Here is a 19,476-nt window from a genome sequence, read left to right as displayed (position 1 = left end):
GAATGTTCACAGAAGAGTTGTCACTCAAAGCATCACATTTTCAATGCAGCATCCAAAATTAGCAACAAGAACAATATCAATTTGTTGACTGGTGGTGCCTGGTTCACCAGAACATTGGAAAAACTCTCACACTATTAGAGTTGTGCTATAGGATTTTTAATATCCACCTGAACCATCAAAATGTACAGACAAGAGCCATACTTGCTCAAAAACAGCCATCCAAGTCCAACTGAAAGCCAAAGAAAGCCTATCCATAGCTGGGCCGTGGACCAAGTGCAAAACTGTCCATGTGTGCCACCTGATCCTACAATTCTGAGTGCATCTACTTTGACGGTAGGATTTAACAGCAAAATCACCATATCCCGACTCCCAGTGGGAGGCCATTTTCAACAGGAAGTGTGAGTTGGGGTTAGGAATACTCATGTTCAAACCTACTGAGTAGACAAGCAGGAGGCTGGAAAAACACAGCAAGCCATGCAGCATCAGGAGGTGGAGAAGTCAACATTTTGGGTATAACCCTTCTTCAGGAATGGAGGTTGGAGTAGGGCGAATTGCAGATAAAGGCGGTGGGTCAGAGAGTTATGGTAGGGAGACAGGTGAAATGGTGAGATAGTGATAGGTGAGCACAGGTAGTGGGTAGTGGTTGGTTGATGGGAGGCATGAATCCTGTTGGAAGGAAGGGTTGGTAGGGCTGGAAAGGGAGTCAGGGAATGGGTGGGAAGGTTATTTGAAATTGGAGAACTCAATGTTGAGTCCTCCGGGCTCCAGGCTGCCCAGGAGAAGATAAGGTATTCCTCCAATTTGTGATCTGATTCACTGTGGGAATGGAGAAGGCCAAGGATGGATATGTCAGAGAGGGAGTGGGAAGAATTGAAATGGGCATTGACCAGGAGGTCAGGCTAGCCCTTTCAGGCCCAAATGTTCACTTAGTTTATGTTTGGTCTCACCGAAGTAGGGAAAACCACATTGGGAGCAATAAACTATGGTGGAGGCAATGCAGGTTTTGTTACACCTGGAAGAACTGTTTGGGGCTTTGGATGGAGGTGAGGAAGGTTGGTACCTAAATGGACTGTTTGGGACCCTGGATGGAGGTGAGGGCGGTGGTAATTGGGAGGACTGTTTGGGGCCAGCCTAACCTTCCAGTCATCTCCCATTTCAATTCTGACATCACCCTTGTTTCACCCCACCTACTCTTTCCATCTTGCCATCCCTATACTCATCCCTGGAACATCTGGATAACAAGGATACCCATGTCAGGGTCCTACATTTTGACTACAGCTCCAGTTTCAACGATATAATTCCACCCAAATTAATCTCCAAACTCTGGGACTTAGGTCTCTGTTCTGCCATCTGCAACTGGATCCGTGACTCCTGACCCACACACCACAATCAGTGAGAATAGGAAACAACACCTCCACAATAATCCTCAACACCAGCACTCTGCAAGGCTGCATACTCAGCCCCTTACTATACTCCCTACACACTCATGACTGTGTCACCAAATTTCATCTTAACCCCACGTTTACCGACGAAACTACCTACTACTGTAGGCCAGATCTCAAACAATGACAAGACAGAATACAGAAAAAGGATAGAGGTGTAGTGTAAAGATAACAAACTCTCCCTCAACATCAGCGTAATGAAGGAACTGGTCATTGACTTCAAGTCACAAGGTGGAGGGCTTACCCCTGTCTACAGCAATGGAGCTGAGGCAGAGATGGCCGAGAGTGTCTCAGGTTCTTCGGAGTGATGATCACCAACAACCTGTCCTGGTCCATCCACGTTGATGCAACAGTCAAGAAAGCACAACAACACCTCTACTTCCTCAGGAGGCTGAGGAAATCCTGTGAAGATTCTTACCAATTTTTACAGACGCAGCAGGGAAAGCATTCTATCTGGATGCATCACAGAGTGATATGGCAACTGCTCTGCCAGGACTGTATCAAACTACAGAGAGTTGTGAACACAGCCCAGTCCATCACGTCAGCCAACCTGCCCATCCATCGACAAAAACTATAGTTCTCGCTGCCTCAGGACTCAAAGACTCCTCCTACCCTCGTTATAATCTTTTCCAACCTCTTCTATAGGGCAGGACATTCAAAATCTTAAACACACATACAAACACATTCAAGAACAGCTTCTTCCCCGCTGTTATTAGACTTCTGAATGGACCTCTCATATTTTAAATGTTGATCTCACTCTTTGTGCACCTTCTCTGCAGCTGTAACATTGTATTCATCGCCCTGTTCTATTATCCTAATGCACTTTATTTGGTATTCTATGCCTGTACTGCACACTGTACCTAGGTGCATGTGACAATAATAAATCAAATCAAATCCAGCCTATTCATGATTTTGAAAACCTCAATCAGATCTTCTCTCAGTTTTCTTCCTTCCAGGGAACAGTCCCAGCCTCTTCAGTCCATCCTCAAAGCTGAAGTTTCTTATACTTGAAACCATTCATAGCAAATCACTTGTGCATTCTCTCTAATACATTCACATCTTTCCTATAATATTGTGCCCACATCCGTACACAATATTCCAGCTGAGATCTAACTAGTCATTTGTACAAGTTCAGCTTCAACCCCTTGCTCTTGCACTGTATTAATAAAGCCAAGGATGCTGTGTATTTTGTTAACTTTTTTCTCTATTTGTTCTGTCACCTTCAATGATCTGTACACATACACACCCAGCTCACTTTAAAATTATACTCCCTATTTTATATTGTCTTTCAGTGTTCTTCTGACCAAAGTGCATTACCTCACATATCTCTGAATCAAAACTAATCTACCACCTATCCATCCCCTCTTACTTGTAAACATCCTTTTGAAATCCACACTATCCTCCTCACAGTTCTTCCAAGTCTAGTGTCATCAGAAATCTTAGAAATTGTCCACTGCACACCAAGATCCAGATCATTAATATAAATCAGGAAAAGTAAGGGTCCCAATATTGACCCCTGGGGAACTACACTTCAAACATTCCTTCAGCCTGAAAAATATCCATTGACCATTATTCTTAATTTCTATCTCCTAGCCAATTTTGAATCCATGTTACCGGTGTCCCTTTCATATAGTGATCCAGAACTTTCCTCAAAAATCTGTTGAAAGTCAAATGCGTTTTGGACATTCATGTATAGCATAGTGAGCCCTCATTAACCCTTTCTGTCAGCTCTTCAAAAAACTCCTGTAAGCCCAGGCAACACAGCAACGCACCCAGATTAATTTAAGATACAGCTTTACACTGGATTTACACTACAATCTGTGCTGGCCTAAAGTGATGCAAGACCCACACCCGGGTGACTAGGATGGGAAATGGCTGGGATGGGGAAGGAATCTCAGCTGCCCAGCCTCAAGATGTTCAAGTTGCAGTCAAGTGGAGTGCTTGACTTCAGTATAAATCCCAAACCACATTTGGTCAATGTGGAAATAGAATGCACTGAGAGAGGGATTAGGAATGTTTTCCCTCAATGGAAAACTATTCATTATTGTTCTAGTGTTGAGCTCAAAGTTAACAGACACACAGTTAGTATTCCAAAACCAGCCTTATTCACAGAAAATAAAAACTGGAAACCGAAATCAAAACAAAACATTGGAGAAACCCAGCAGGTGTGACAGCTTCTGTGCAGACAGAACGAGAATGAATGTTCCACGGTCAGGATGACAGTGCTTCAGAACAGTTCTGAAGAAGAATCATTAGAAATATTAAAAAAAAGAAAATTTACATCCTAGGAATAGGCCCTTCAGCCCTTTACGCCTATGCCGATCCAAATCCACTATCTAAACCTATCGTCCAATTCCTAAAGATCAATATCCCTCTGCTCCCCACCTACTCATGCATCTGTCCAGACACACCTTAAATGAATCTACCGTGCCTGCCTCTACTACCTCTGTTGGTAACATGTTCCAGGCACCTACCACCCTCTGTGTAAAGTATTTTCTGCATGTATCCCCCCTTAAACTTTTCACCTCTCACCTTGAACGTGTGACCTCTCATTATTGAATCCCTCACCCTGGGAAAAAGCTTATCTCTGTCCATCCTTCATGATTTTGTAGACCTCAATCAGGTCCACCCTTAATCTCCTTTTTTCTAATGAAAATAATCCTACCCTACTCAACCTGTCTTCATAGCTAGCACCTTCCACCAGGCAACAGCTACATGGGCGGCTCGGTGGCACAGTGGCTAGCACTGCTGCCTCACAGCGCCAGAGACCCGGGTTCAATTCCAGCCTCAGGCGACTGACTGTGTGGAGTTTGCACGTTCTCCCCGTGTCTGCGTGGGTTTCCTCCGGGTGCTCCTGTTTCCTCCCACAGTCAGAAAGATGTGCAGGGAAGGTGAATTGGCCATGCTAAATTGACCGTAGTGTTAGGTAAGGGGTAAATGTATGGGTGGGTTGCGCTTCGGCGGGGCGGTGTGGACTTGTTGGGCTGAAGGGCCTGTTTCCACACTGTAAGTAATCTAATCTAATCTAAAAAAACCTTCTCTGCACTCTCTCCAAAGCGTCCACATCCTTTTGGTAATGTGGCGACCAGAACTGTACACAGTATTCTAAACGCAATATTCTAATTAACTCTCTTTCTGTCCATAGATCTTGCCAGACCTGCTAAGTTTCTCCAATACTTTGCTTTTATTTCATCCACAGCAAGTCTGATCAGGACCACGCAACGTGCAGAAAGCATACCTCAAATGTTTGACCAGGCAAAAATGGGAGAAATGGCAGGTTCCTCTCCTCTGTGCCCCAGTTCTTGTTGATGCAACTGTTCCTCACTACTGCATTTTCATCAAATCTTTGATTGATGTGGAGGGCGATGTTGTCATAATAACTCACCTTCAGATTAATGGTAAACCTGAAAAAAAACAGACACAACATCAACTTGGAGATGATTTGAGTTTTATACAGGATAGAAAGGCATTGAGTTTTAGGTAGAGAATTTCAGAACTTAGCGGCCATCAATGGTAAGGCAAAGGAAATCTGGGATAATAATATTCACCCACCCTTTAAACAAGATGTGTTTTTTCTACCTCCATCACTCTTTCAAGAAATCAACCACATCCAAGGTGTAAAAATGTTATGTTCAACTCTTCCCACTCCTTTCGAAAATTACTCAACATCACTGACTCCAGTTTATTGCAATTTATGTTAAATGGAGCAGGCGCTGCTTAGGCACTCTTTGCTGGGCCTTGCATAACTTTACACATCTTTATACTTTACACAGAGGGTGGTAGGTGCCTGGAACGTGTTACCAACAGAGGGAGTAGAGGCAGGCACGGTAGATTCATTTAAGGTGCGTCTGGACAGATGCATGAGTAGGTGGGGAGCAGAGGGATAAAGATCTTTAGGAATTGGGCGATAGGTTCAGACAGTGGATTTGGACGGCACAGGCTTGGAGGGCCGAAGGGTCTGTTACTGGGCTGTAAATTTTCTTTGTTCTTGGGGCCTCCTCTGTTCGAAACAAAAATTACCATAGGTAAACCAAGGAAAATGTTCACTCCCTGAAGGTTGAACAGCAGAGTCACACTTATATGAGAAACATTCCCGTAAACAGGTTAAAAACATGGAGCAATCATTCAAGTAATAAAAATAGACAAACACAATTCTATAAGTATCTGGGGAGTATTGGATCAGATATCAAACAAGGGATAACGTTGAATTCAAATTGTGTCAAAATTACAAACAAATCCACTGGTCTTACATAATGGGCACTTAGCAATGTCATCACTGAAGAACTTCATTCAGGAACAAAACCATGTAAAGCAGAGCATTCCAAAGTGAGAGTCATGTGCCAAAACGTTGGTCGACAGCAGCAATGGCTGCCATGGAACGATGATTGTGTGACCAACTGTGAGATTATTCAAAATGACTGGCCTGGCCTGAATAACCCAAATCAAAGCCAAACTCAAGACCTTGACTTGAGTAACAAAATGGTCAGACCCCATCATCCCTCCTCCATGAACTGTCTCAGGTCTGAGGGATCATGACAATTTTCCACCCTTGAAATGGGATCCAATTCAGAAAAAGATTTGAAACTCCTGTTTTGATTTTTGGAATTATTATTATTCATGGAATGCAAACATCACTGGCTAGGCCATTCTAAATTATTCAGAGGGCAAGTAAGAGTTAATTCCATTGCTGTGGGTCTTGAGTCACATATAGGCCAGACCAAATAAGAATAGCAGATTTCCTTCCCCATTCGCTATGACAATCAACAGTAGTTGCATGGTCAGCTTTTTAATGTCAGATTTTTATTGAATTCAATTTTCATCACCTGTTATGGTAAAATTTAAGTACATATCCTCAGAAAATTAGTCTGGGGTCCTGGATTACTAGTGCAGTGACATCACCACAACACTATTAAAGAGAAGTAAGGGTGTGTAAGAGGTCAGAATTAGGAAAAGCACAAACACTCGAGAATCTAAGGGTGGTGATATTTATGAAGATTCAACAGGATGAGACCACGGTTGGAAATGAACACAAGACTGACAATTGTGAAATTGAGGTGTTGCGCAGACTGGCTTGTCCAACAATAGGGTTCAAATAATTTCAAACAATTTGTAAAGAACATTAAACGCTATGTCTTTAAACACAGTCTTCTATTCAATTTCCACACCTGTAAGGTTTGACGTTCACAGTCCCAATAATCTTTATCTTCTGCTGCGGCTTGATACCTCCTATGTATGCCTGGTATGGAACCGGCTGAAAAAAAAATGGCAGTCCATCAGGAGGAGGTGATTCCAGGTCTCTCACCTCCAGAGGAATCTAGCTTTGTTTCTCAACCATCGGAGTGTGCCAGGGGAACTGTATTCTGAAAGCAACAGTGGCAAAATTGGGACCTGGACATTCCCAGACACTGGATTCCAGGAAGTTTGAATCGAAATTTGTACAACTACTCTCTTTAACTTGCGCTGGTGCAGGATCCTTTGACACCTGAAAATGTCGCCAGACGCCTTGCGGAGAAGGGAGTCTAACCACCACAGGAAGTGGGGACAGGTCATGGACAGCAAGTGGATTACAACAAAGCAGGTCAAGTGGCAGAGAGTGAGGGTGTGGGGGGCAGGGAAGGAAGAGCCAAAGGCCAAGAGAGGGACAGTTGCATTGGAGAGTGAGGTGGTTGTGGGGATACAGACAAGAAGGGAAGAACAGACAGATGAGGTAGAAAAGAATGGAATGAAGTAGAGGTGAGAGAAAGGGGTTGAGATTTGGTACAGAAAGCTGTGGGAGAAAAAGAGTAGGTGGGGGGAGGGTGATAATGAAGGATGGAGAGAGAGATGGGAGTGGGAAGAGATTGGGAGAGAAAAAATGGGGGGGGAGGAGAAAAGATTAGCAAGACAGCCTCTAAATGGAGCTACAGGAGATGGAGGAAATACTAAATGAGTATTTTGCATCAGTGTTACTGTGGAGAAGGACATGGTAGATGTAGAATGTAGGGAAATAGATGGTGACATCTTGGAAAATGTCCATATTACAGAGGAGGAGGTGCTGGATGTCTTGAAACAGATAGAAGTGGATGAATCCACAGGACCTGATCAGGTATAATCTAGAACTCTGTGGGAAGATAGGGAAGTGATTGCTGGGTCCCTTGCTGTGATACTTGTATCATCAATAGTCACAGGTGAGGTGCCGGAGGACTGGAGGTTGGCTAAAGTGGTGCCACTGTTTAAGAAAGTGGTAAGGAAAAGATAGGGAACAAGAGAACAGTGAGCCTGACATCAGTGGTGGGCAAGTTGTTGGAGGGAATCCTGAGGGCAGCATTTCCGTGTATTTGGAAAGGCAAGGACTGATTAGGAATAGTCAACATGGCTTAGTGGGAAATAAAATCTCACAAACTACATTGAGTTTTTTGAAGAAGTAACAAAGAGGATTGATGAGGGCAGAGCAGTAGATGTGATCTATGTGAACTTCAATAAGGCATTCGAAAAGGTTCCTTAAGGGAGACTAGTTGGCAAGATTAAATCTCATGGAATACTGGGAGAACTAGCCATTTGGATTCAGAACTGGCTCAAAGGTAGAAGACAGGGTGTGGTAGAGGGTTGCTTTTCAGACTGGAGGCCTGTGACCAGTGGTGTGCCACAAGGATCGGCGCTGGGTCCATTGCTTCTCATCATTTATAAAAATGTGAACATATACGGTATAGTTAGCAAGTTTGCAGATTACACCAAAATTGGAGGTGTAGTGGACAGCGAAGAAGGTGCAATAGGACCTTGATCAGATGGGCCAATGGGCTGAAGAGTGGCAGATGGAGTTTAATTTAGATAAATGTGAGGTGGTGTATTTTGGAAAAGCAAATCAGAGCAGGACTTACACATTAATAGTAAGGTCATAGGGAGTGTTGCTGACAAAGAGACCTTGGAGTGCAGATTCATACTTCTTTGAAAGTAGAATTGCAGGTAGATAGGATAGTGAAGAAGGTGTTTGGTATGCTTTCCGTTTTTGGTCAGAGTATTGATTATAGGAGTTGGGAGGTCATGTTGCGGCTGTAAGGACATTGGTTAGGCCACTGTTGGAATATTGCATGCAATTCTGGTCTCCTTCCTATCGGAAAGATGTTGTGACACTTGAAAGGGTTCAGAAAAGATTTACAAGGATGTTGCCAGGGTTGGAGGATTTGAGCAAAGGGAGAGGCTGAATAGGCTGGAGATGTTTTCCCTGGAGCGTCGGAGGCTGAGGGGTGACCTGATAGAGGTTTATAAAATCCTGAGGGGAATGGATAGGATAAATAGACAGGGTATTTTCCCTTGGGTGGGGGAGTCCAGAACTAGAGGGCATAGGTTTAGGGTGAGAGGGGAAAGATATGAAGGGGACCTAAGGGGCAACCTTTTCATGCAGAGGGTGGTACGGGTATGGAATGAGCTGCCAGTGGAAATGGTGGAGGCTGGTACAATTACAGCATTTAGAAGGCATCTGGATGGGTATATGAATAAGAAGGGTTTAGAGGAATATGGGCCAAGTGCTAGCAAATGGGACTGGATTAGGTTGGGATATTTGGTTGGCAAGTTGGAACGAAGGGTCTGTTTCTATGACTATGAGAAGACAGATGATCAGCAGTGGAGTAAATAAAACTAAAGAACTACGGATGCTGGAGATCTGTAATTGCTGGAGAAACTCAGCTGGTCTGACAACACTTGTAGGAAGAAAGCAGAGTTAACATTTTGAATCTGGTGACTCTTCATCAGTACTCATTATGTGAGTAGTGGAGAGTGAGGTGGGAGGATCAAGTATGCACCCATGGGTTAGGCAATGTATGTCCAGAGACACAGGAGAGCGTGAGATGGTATGACAGGAGCAAGGAGAGAGAGGCAGTGAGGAAGGGAGAGATTGAGATACAAGAAGAAAAAGCAAACAGACCTCTAAGTGCATGTCCAAAGCCTACAAAAGCAAGTTTAAAATGAAACTAAAACCATGTCTCCTCTAACAGATAAATGTACAAAATAAAAATTAAAGTTATACAATATTCCTAACAATAACTTCCACCTCTTTCTCTTTCCTTTTCTTTTTCTACTTAAATATGTTATTAACCTTCAGCAGGAATTCATAGATGATCCGACTTTAATTCAGTATCAATCCTACATAAAAGAAAGCCCAGAAAAACTTAACTAAATACTCACTGGATTATTTACAGTCACTTGAGTAGGTGATTTCTGAAAAACAAGAAATGAGGTTAGGATTTGATTTTTTTCACTGATCGTACGGATGAATTTGCAGATGGGAACACCACCCCTTGCAAGCCACTCACCATCCTGATTCGGAACTATATCACCATTCCTTCAATGTCAATGGGTCAAAGTTGTGGAACTCCCTCTCTAACGGCATGGTTGGTCTACCTTCAGCATGTGGACTGCAGCAGTTCAAGAAAGCAGCTCACTACCACTTTTTCCAGGACAACTAGGGATTGGTCATAATGCTGGTCCAGACAGTGACACCTTCAATCCCTGAATGCATTTTTTAAACAAGCACAACCTATCAGATCTGTCACTGGCACAGTTCTTGTGCATTAATTCACGTGATATTGGTGTCATTGCCTAGGCCAGGATTTATTACTTATCCCTAACTGCCTTCAAGAAGATTGTAGTGAGCTGCCCCTTCAGTCCTCAGGGTGTGCCCAATATTCTGTTCGGGAGGGAGTTCCAGGATTTGTGTCCAGTGGCATTAAAGTGAGTTGTAATTCATCCTGTAGATGGTAAATAATGCATCACAGTAACTGTCACTGGTGAAGGGAGGCGATGTCTTATGCACTTTTTCAGATTTCTCATGGGATTCATTTGTTTTTGCAGTGATGTGGATCTGATCAGACATGCAATAAGACATAACTTTTGCATCAGTACCTGTGTCGGAGGTGTGGCAAATAATTGCATCAGATAATAATTTGGGTTTCGAGTTTTAATTATCGAGTTCAGTGTTGCAAACATTTGAGCAAATTGAAGTTGCACCCAATTCAACAAGTAGATACAAAGATTGCTTGTAATAAGCACAGCTGCCTGATGAAAAAGTCAATGTCTCCGTCCATCTTAAAATGTGATGGTTTACACAGCGAACACCAACACTACAAAATGATTCCGGGCCTTACTTCGGTCCAGCACAAAAGCCCCTTCTTGTTCCAAGACTGAATGAATGAAACATGACAAAAGTGATCAGATTCAAACAAAAATCAAAGACAGGTCATGCACCAGAGCAAGAAGTCAGAGTTAAATAGGGTTCCACAGGACTGAGCAATTCAGCCAGTCCCAGCCAGGATGAGTGAGAAAAAAAGGATGAAAATATCAGTTGAACACCCAGGCTTTGAGGTTAAACTCAGCACTGACGTCAGTGCTGAAACGTCAGTAGGCAAGAGGCATTGAGTTAACAAAGCTAATTTAGATTATTGGATTTAAGGTCTCTTGTGGTGCAGTGGTAGTGTCCTACTACTGAGCCAGAGGCCTGGGTTCAAGTCTCACCTGTTCCAGAAGTGTGTCAGAACATCTTCAAACAGGTTGATTTGAAAATAGATTAGAGGAGTGCTGTATTCACCAAGAGAGTGTTCAGTGTCTGGAACTTCACTGCCGGAAAGTGTGATAGAGGCAAAAACTCTCATCAAAATTAAGAAAAAGTGTTTGGATTTACACTTGGCATTTTGTGTAACCTATAGGGTTATGGACCCAGTGCTGGAAAGTGGGATTAGCCTTGGAACCGACCAGCAAAGACACAATGGGCTGAATATTTCTTTCCTATAAATATTCTAAGTTGCTGACTAACTGAGTTCAAGCTTATCAGCCTGTTCTGTAGCCAATGCCACTACAATCAAGTCACAGAATAATAGAAGTTTTACAGTATGGAAGGAGGTCATTAAGCCCACCGTGTCTGCACCAGTTCATTAAAATGAGTCAAAAGTCAATTTGAGACGCTTCTCTAATTTGTTCAGCTTGTTTCCATAGTAACAGTACATGGGTAAATACACCAGTCCAGATCTGGCTGTAATTCAGTTTTGCCCTTTCCAAATCCTTAGCAGCTATCACACCAACAAGCCACATAAATTCCCCATGTGATGCCATGTGACTCACCTTCAAGCGATTTCGCCTGCCGCCTGCAACCATTAGTGGAGACGCCTATGATGGGGTGGGGGGGAAAGTCAATAGATTTACAAAGGTCCCGCTGGACATGGGCAGCCTGTACATGGCTCCTATCTCCATCCTCCTACAGGCCTCCTACAAATGCTTGGCTGGATGGTCAAAAGCTTCTACTGCCTCTTTGCTTTTATCGTTTGCTCTTGACATGAACTTGTGTTGTAGCTGAGGAGGTGAAGATAAGGGGGCTGGGGGCGGAGCATTGAATAAGTTTGGAAGAGAGTAGGGGTGTCATTCCACATAGGACGGACTGACCTGTCCAAATTAAGTGGGCCACTCTTAAGAGAAAGTCTGAGGCCAAAGATCATCTGTAGGGATTGTTTCTCTCGTCATGGGAAACTTAGTCAAACTGGGCTGAATACCGTCCAACTTCAACAACTGTATTCTTGTTGTTTTATTTACATTCTATGTGCATGTGATAAGGTTTGACATTGAACAATTGAACAGCGACTCAGTCTCAGTCACAACTCATACATGTTCCCTTGGTTTGTTTAGTTCTGACTCTTGCATCACTCACTAAAAAACACATTTTTGTACAACCTTTAATACCTGCTAAGGTAGAATTAAACTTTAAACGGAGTTAAAAATCACACAAACCTGTTGGACTATAACTTGGTGTTGTGTGATTTTTAACTTTGTACACCCCAGTCCAACACCGGCATCTCCAAATCAAAACTTTAAACAGTGAGACTTACAACTTCCTTGCATGGTGCAGCAAAAAGAAAGGCAGGTTTGGAGCTAAATGTGGAGTGAACCTAGGAGGAAAATACAACACAATATCATCCACAAAGGCTGTGGAAAAAAGAGAGAGACAAAGAAATAACACAATCTCTCAATCATAGCAAATCTTCATCTGAAAAATTAGTTTTAAAGATTACTCCAGGAACTAAAACTGTTTCTGAAAGGCTGCAGTATCAACATGACCCTGCAGGTGGCAGTATCGAGCTCCTGAAATTCTTGTTCTTATCATCATCAATATAGACTTACGTAGTACCTTTAATGTAGGAAAATATCTCAAGGTTACACGCAAGCATTATCAAACAAAATGTGGCACCAGAACAAAGACAAGAATTGACTTTGGAAGAACGAGAGGAGTTCTGAAGGGATTTGATGGGAGAGATACAATAGGATGTTTCCTCTTGGACTAAGAGACTCCATTTAAAAATCAGGGTCTTCTGTTTACGAAGCTGAGATGAGAAGGTTCTCATTTCTGAGAAGATCATTTGTGGAATTCTCTTCTTCAGAGAGTAATGGAGGTTGGGCCATTGAATATTTTTAAGACAGAGTTTGATAGATTCTTAATTGATAAGGGAATCAAATGTAATCGAGCGCAAACAGGAAAGTGAAGTTGAGGCCACAGTAAAAGAACTTTAAAATTGGTCAATATTCAGAGACAAAAGGCTGTGTGACTGCCAGCTGCACAATTGTGGGGATTCAGCAGATAGATAGCTATAGAGGAGCCCTAGCCACTGAACTATATTGCCTGTGTAGGTGAAAGGAGGGACTACAGTGTGGATGAGCAAAATGACTAGGAAACAGTGGTAAAGAAAGCCATTCTAGTGGGGAAGCAAATACTAAAGAGGTATAGATGGGAGACAATGTAATCGGGGGATAGACTGGGAACTGCAAAGATTGTGTTGCCTGCTTGACGTCAGAATTAAGGACATCTCCTTATGGCTAAAGATGGACTTGTAGAGGGGGACAGAAAGATCCAGTGGTCCATATGGGAACCAAAGACAGAGATAGAATTAATAGGATAGAATACAGGTAGAATTGATGTTCTATATTGCAATTTGGGGAGTTATATTTCAAATGAAAAGGCAGAACATGAAAGGTAATCATCTCAGGGTTGTCACCGCAGTCATGTGTCAAATGGTTTCGAGCCAAGGATAGGTGTGCAACATAGAAGCCTCCATTTGAGGAGCACTGATACCTCTATTTAGAATCACAGAAGTGTTACGGTGAGGAAATCGGCCATTCAGCTCATCATGTTTGCGTTGACTCTTCAAATGAGCATCACGACGGAGTCCCATTCTCTGCTTTGTTTCCCCATACCCTACACATTCTTTCTTTTTAAATGATAACCTAATGGAAGAGAGAGATATTCTGCTCCACTTAAACTGGGCTGAGACCAGTGCCTTGCTCAATTCTATACCTAAAGCTATGGACTTCAAATAGTTCATCAAACATGCTCTAAACATGCAAGATGATCACGGTTAAATTTGGTGCTTCAATCCCATTTTCTTGCATGCTCCCCAAATCTCTTGATTCTCACAGAATCAAAAAAAAACTGACTATCCCAATCTCAAATATATTCAACACAGCAGCATCCACAACTATTTGGGGTTGAGAATTCTTCAAATTCACAACACTGAGGAAATAAACCTTTCCTCACCTCAGTCAGACCTTTTAACTCTTAAACAATTCCCCAAGTAGCACTAAAGCTCTATTTCTGCTCTGCCAAGCCCCCTTCATTATCTCAGCTCATTCTGAGGAGAAGTCATACCAGACTTGAAATGCTAACTCTGTTGCTCTCTCTACAGACACTGCCGGGTTTCTCCAGAAACAGGCCATTTGGCCAAACCAGTCCACACTGACCCTCCGAAGAGTAACCCACCCAAACCCATTCCCTACATTTAACCCTGACTAATACACCTAACACTATGGGCAATTTAGCTTGGCCAATCCACCTGATCTGCACATCCTTGGACTGTGGGAGGAAACCGGAGCACCCAGAGAAAACCGACGCAGACACGGGGAGAACGTGCAAACTCCTCACAGACAGTGGCCCAAGGTGGGAATTAAACCCTTTTCCCTGGTGCTGTGAGGCAGCAGTGCCAACCACTGAGCCACTGTGCCGCCCCTGTGCTTGTTTCAGATTTCTACCATCTGCAGTTTTTTTGTCTTTACTCTTCATATTCTTGAATCTTACAAGGTGATCACCTCTTAGGCTGTTCATAATAGGCAGAATAGAACATAGAACAGTACAGCACAGAACAGGCTCTTCAGCCCACGATGTTGTGCCGACCACTGATCCTCATGTATGCACCCTCAAATATCTGTGACCATATGTATGTCGAGGAGTCTCTTAAATGTCCCCAGTGACCCTGCCTCCACAACTGCTGCTGGCAACGCATTCCATACTCAACCAACCAGCACTTACAAAACTCAGAACACAACATCCAACATTAAATGTGACCTTGCATTGTACAGTACTTGCAAAATAACCCGACTGTGCCACCAATTACACTAACAACCAGTTTAGGGGTTATAGTCAGGCTTGCAGTTTGGCTCACTTACGCATGCTAGATGTGTACACATGACCTGGTGTTCTATAAACAGAGAGAACATTTCAACACATTGAGCCTTTTTCATCTGAACAAAGTCTGTGCAACAACCATTGTCAACATGGCAGCAATTCAACCAATCAGAGTTCATCACTCTGGTTTGAATTTAAACAAAAAAGTGGCAGTTAACTGTTCCCTGGTTCATTTTCTATGGCAATGCCCTACCATCAGAATCTATTCACCAACCAATCAGCACCCTCTTCTAATGCAGTATTAATTGTTAGAACAAATTACTACAAATCCTGGGACCTGTCCTGGAAACAACAAATGCTAGAGATCTCAGTGGGTCAGACAGCATCCATGGAGAGAGAGCAAGCTCACGTTTAGAGTCTACATACCTCTTCATCAGAGCTGAAGTGAAGTGTGGAGGGGGCAACATTTATGCAAGAGTTGGGGGGGAGCGGTGGGGATTGTGGAGTGTACAGTGCTGCTGAAGAAAAGATGTTAATAATTCAGATTAAGTGATTCAGATTAAGTGATCTTCCTTTGGAATTGGAACGTATCAGAGAGCAAACATTACACACAAGTTCAAAGTCACAACAAAGCTGGTGAAGAAACAAAAAATCAGACTGGAAGGCAGTTTGGGAGGGGTACTTACTGTCCACTCAACAGGATCCGAGGGCTATCCATAGCTTATGCCCCACCCCCAACCTATAGGATGGGCCAGGCTAAACATAGATCATTCCCTAAAGGATGGGAGGGCTAGTTACAGCTTGCCCCCTACAGACTGGGAGCATTTTACACAGTTCAGCCCCTAAAGGATGGACAGAATGCGCACAGCTCCCACATACAAGATGGGAAAGGAACACACAGCTCCCCCTACAGGATGGGGGAGAGTTTCCCAAGCCCCCAACAGAATGAGAGAGTTACATTCTTTGCCCTATGATCCCCATATTTCTCTTTTACAAAGCCTTCTTTGAACAATTTTCATTTATAATTTATTTAAGTTAATCGCAACGTTTAAGGAAAGATAACAAGAAAATACAAATGGGTAAAGTTATTCTGACGACTGAAGCACATTCACCAAGAATAAACCCAATTCCTCACTTACCGCAACATTCTAATACACGTCTCATAGTCATAGCATCATAGACTCTTACAGCAAGGAAACAGATCTTTCGGTCCGACCAGTCCATGCCGAACATAATCCAAAACTAAACTAATCCCACCTACCTGCTCCTGGCCCATATCCCTCCAAATCTTTCCTATTCATGTACTCATCCAACTGTCTTTTAAACGTAATTGTACCCACATCCACCACTTTCTCAGGAAGTTCATTCCACATGCAAATCACTCTCTATGCACGGCAGATCCAGAGAGGCATTCACAAAGGCAATTGACAAACCTGACACTATTGCAATGCTGAGTTAACTCACGTCAATCGCTTGGCAAAAACTATGAACAGATGCAAAACAAGCAGACTTACATTGAAAGCTTGAATTGGAGTGTAAGCAGGAGGAGCATAAGGTGGAGGAACCTGAAAATACATTGAGGATCAGAAAACAGGATTTAGGGATGGTCAAAATAGTATGCCAACAACAGGACAGCATGAAATGCTTGCGTTTATAGTGTGCCTTTGACATTATAAAACATTTATAACAAGCCAAGGAATGAAATACTAGAAATAAAAACAGAAAATGCTGGAGACTCTCAGCAGATCTAGCAGGACCTGTGAAGAGCGTTAACATTAACTCGAGAATGACTCTTGTTCAAAACTGTTTTGAAACATTACCACTGTGTCTCTCTCCACCGATGCTGTCAGACCTGCTCAGTTTCTCCAGCATTTCCTGTTCCTTTTTCAATACAGATTTCCAGCATTCATAATATTTTGCTTTCATGAAGAATCCATTAGGATAGGGACATTGTCAAAGAGGCGGGCTTTACAGAGTGTGGCACGGACAGTTGGAGAAGGGCAATAAATGCTGGCTTAGCTAGCAATGTCTGCATCATGTGAGAACCCCCATTTTATGCACAGGAAGAGGGATGAGCTAGAGATACGAAGAAAGTTTGGGATAGAGCTCCAAAGCTTCAGATGCAAACAGTTGAAAGTTCACGCATCAAATGTGGAAAAACTATAATTGGGATATGCAAGATGCAAAAAAATGGAGATGTACAGTTATCGCGCAGGGTTACAGGACTCGATAAGATATAGAGGGATGAAGCCATAGAAGGATTTAAAAGTAAGAGATAGGAATTCTAAACTTGCAAGACCAGGAGCCAATGTAGGTCAGAAAGCATGGGGGTCTGGATGAATGGGGACACGTGTGATCAAGGACCCAGAGAGCAGGATATGACCGATTTTGTGGTCAGTGGGTGGGAATTCCAGAGCTTTGGGACTTGATGACTGAGTGTATGACTACCAATGGCAGACATAGGAAATGTAAATGTGCAAGAGACTCGAGTTGGAGAAATGTAGAGATCTCAGAGAGTCATAGAGCTTGAGCAGGTTACAAAGATAGCAAAGGAAAAGATTATAAAGGGATTGAAACGCACGATGAGAATTTTAAAAATAAAGTCACTCAGTCACTAATGGCCACAATTGTTCAGTGAGCAAAGGGATGTTTGATGATCAGAACTTTGTGCAGGCCAAAGTGCAAGAACATGGAAGGAAAGTGTCATATCCTGAAATTTCATGGCAGTTAAATCAGAAATAGGAAGCTAAACTTGCATTTGTCAACATTCTTGGTCAGAACCAGAAAACAGAAAATAATTTTCCATTAGGGGAAAGGGCAGGAAAGTGAATGTGAGGAGTGTCAGATCAGCCATTGGATGGCGGACTGGGCTCTTGTTCCCATTTCTTATGGTCTTAAGATCTATTCAGTTCAAAACAAGAGTCATATTGTGTTTGAAATATGAACACTGTTTCTCTTCCCACAGATCCTGATAGACCTGCCGAGTTTCTCCTGCCCTTTTTTCCAATTGAAAATGTTTTGTTTCTTTTTAAAGTCTTCTTGAATTTTACTGCACTTGTTTTGCTCCTCATTACTCCCCCACTAGAAAGAAAGGGAACCTTCCTCCCATATCCGCAGTTCCATCAAGTCTTCTTCGGTGTCATTTTGAAGCAGGTTTCTGAAAGGTGCCCAAGAAAGGTGACATTTTCCTTTCCCAGATCCCTTGGGCAATCAATAATTTCCACTTGGCTCGTCCGCACTGATGCAGGTGACAAGGTTATTATGCTTAAGGAAGACCAATCAACCCATTGCAACTTCTCCATCAAATGAATGCCTACAGTGCTGTCACTGCAACATCCAATAACTTTTTAAATCCAGTCCAACTGATGACTGCTCATAGTTTAGTTTATAAGAAGATGTATCTAATTTAATCCACATTATTCCATACTTTAGCCTATTCGGGCAAAGCTGTCAACAAACAGTCACATGTAAGGATCCACTGCTAATTGTGGGCATGTCTTGGGCAGTGGTAGAGAAATTGAGTCTAAGGCTTTGAGGCTCAAGTAGGCCTCAGAATCTAATTCACCCTTCACCTTCCCAGTCATTACCCCCACTTGTAGAGTGAGGGAAATTGAGATTGGAAGACCATCGTGGAAATGAAAGTCATCCTTCAAAATTATACAAGTCTTGTGGAATAGTTACAAAGATTTTCAAACAAGTTTTAATCAGTAGCTCAGTTAGTGCTAGAACTCAAAATGCAGCTTCAACTAAACTACCCTCTGCCTCCCTGTCCTCTCTTGCACTTGTTAAATGCCAACAAGCTACTTACATTTTGGTTTCTGAAGGTGAGGGTATTCACATGGACATCTCCAGAAATCGAGAGTGTGTCCACTCTATTGTAGGAAATCCTGTGAGAATACTCAAGGAAATGAGAACCATTCACAGATACCTTTGTAAGAGAGAAAACATGCACGTTACTTATTAAATTTCAGGCTCTCTCTCATCTCCTCCATGGTGTTACTCAGTGTTAACAGAAAGTAAACAGAATGAAAAGTTTGTTCTACGTGAACTCCAATCTACTTTACTTCATCTCACCCTAGCAACATGTCCTTAGCAGCATATCCTTCTTGTCCTTTCTCCCTCATATATTTCTTGTTATTCACCTCAACTACCCACTGTGACAACACGTGCTATTTTCTCACCACAGTGCAAAGAAGTTTATCTTGAATTCTTCATGAGACTTATTAATCCCACCCTCTCCCGCTTCCTTACAAGATTTAATTCCCAAGATTCAAGACTGAAGTGAAATCCTGCAGGTTTCAGGATAAGTATCGATTCTATCTGACAGATACTGTTTATCCAGCCTGATGCAACAGTGTAATCTCTTTATCCACGGCCTTCCCAAACTTGCTTTGCCTGGGTTTCAGTTGGCCAATTCCAGGGGGACACATTCATGGGGCATTTTTGTCACATGACCCTCATAACATTCCACCCTTGCCCTCACACTCCTACTGGTCACCTGACTTGTCCATCCTCAAAAACCCCTCTCTGATCTTCCAGTTGGAAACAGAATAAACTGGATGACTCTTGACTGGCAAACTACACTTTCCCTCCTCCTACTAAAATCCAATTACCTTTAAAATT

At 42.7% G+C, this 19,476-nt stretch overlaps 1 protein-coding gene across 4 annotated transcripts in view; it reads right to left on the bottom strand.

Moving 5' to 3' along the window:
- LOC122542909 (galectin-9B-like) overlaps positions 1–19,476 on the bottom strand; it is a 31,868-nt gene that overhangs the window by 1,979 nt on the left and 10,413 nt on the right. Inside the window, exons 4-10 of one of the 4 annotated variants that reach the window (XM_043681050.2) lie at positions 18,662–18,781; positions 16,368–16,418; positions 12,290–12,349; positions 11,532–11,576; positions 9,603–9,635; positions 6,608–6,693; positions 4,681–4,846 (exon numbers count right to left, since the gene is read on the bottom strand). In XM_043681050.2, coding sequence (XP_043536985.2) covers positions 4,681–4,846; positions 6,608–6,693; positions 9,603–9,635; positions 11,532–11,576; positions 12,290–12,349; positions 16,368–16,418; positions 18,662–18,781 — 561 coding nt within the window. The remainder of the gene's footprint in view (positions 1–4,680; positions 4,847–6,607; positions 6,694–9,602; positions 9,636–11,531; positions 11,577–12,289; positions 12,350–16,367; positions 16,419–18,661; positions 18,782–19,476) is intronic. The other 3 variants (XM_043681053.2, XM_043681052.2, XM_043681054.2) reach the window with 3 other exon arrangements.

Source organism: Chiloscyllium plagiosum, unplaced genomic scaffold, assembly GCF_037043375.1.
Source record: "Chiloscyllium plagiosum isolate Xiang-an unplaced genomic scaffold, Cpla_swu_hap1 HiC_scaffold_47, whole genome shotgun sequence".
In the NCBI taxonomy this organism is placed as follows: Eukaryota; Metazoa; Chordata; class Chondrichthyes; order Orectolobiformes; family Hemiscylliidae; genus Chiloscyllium; species Chiloscyllium plagiosum.
Note: the sequence above shows the minus strand (reverse complement) of the source record. Positions and strands in the feature narration are given on the sequence as shown.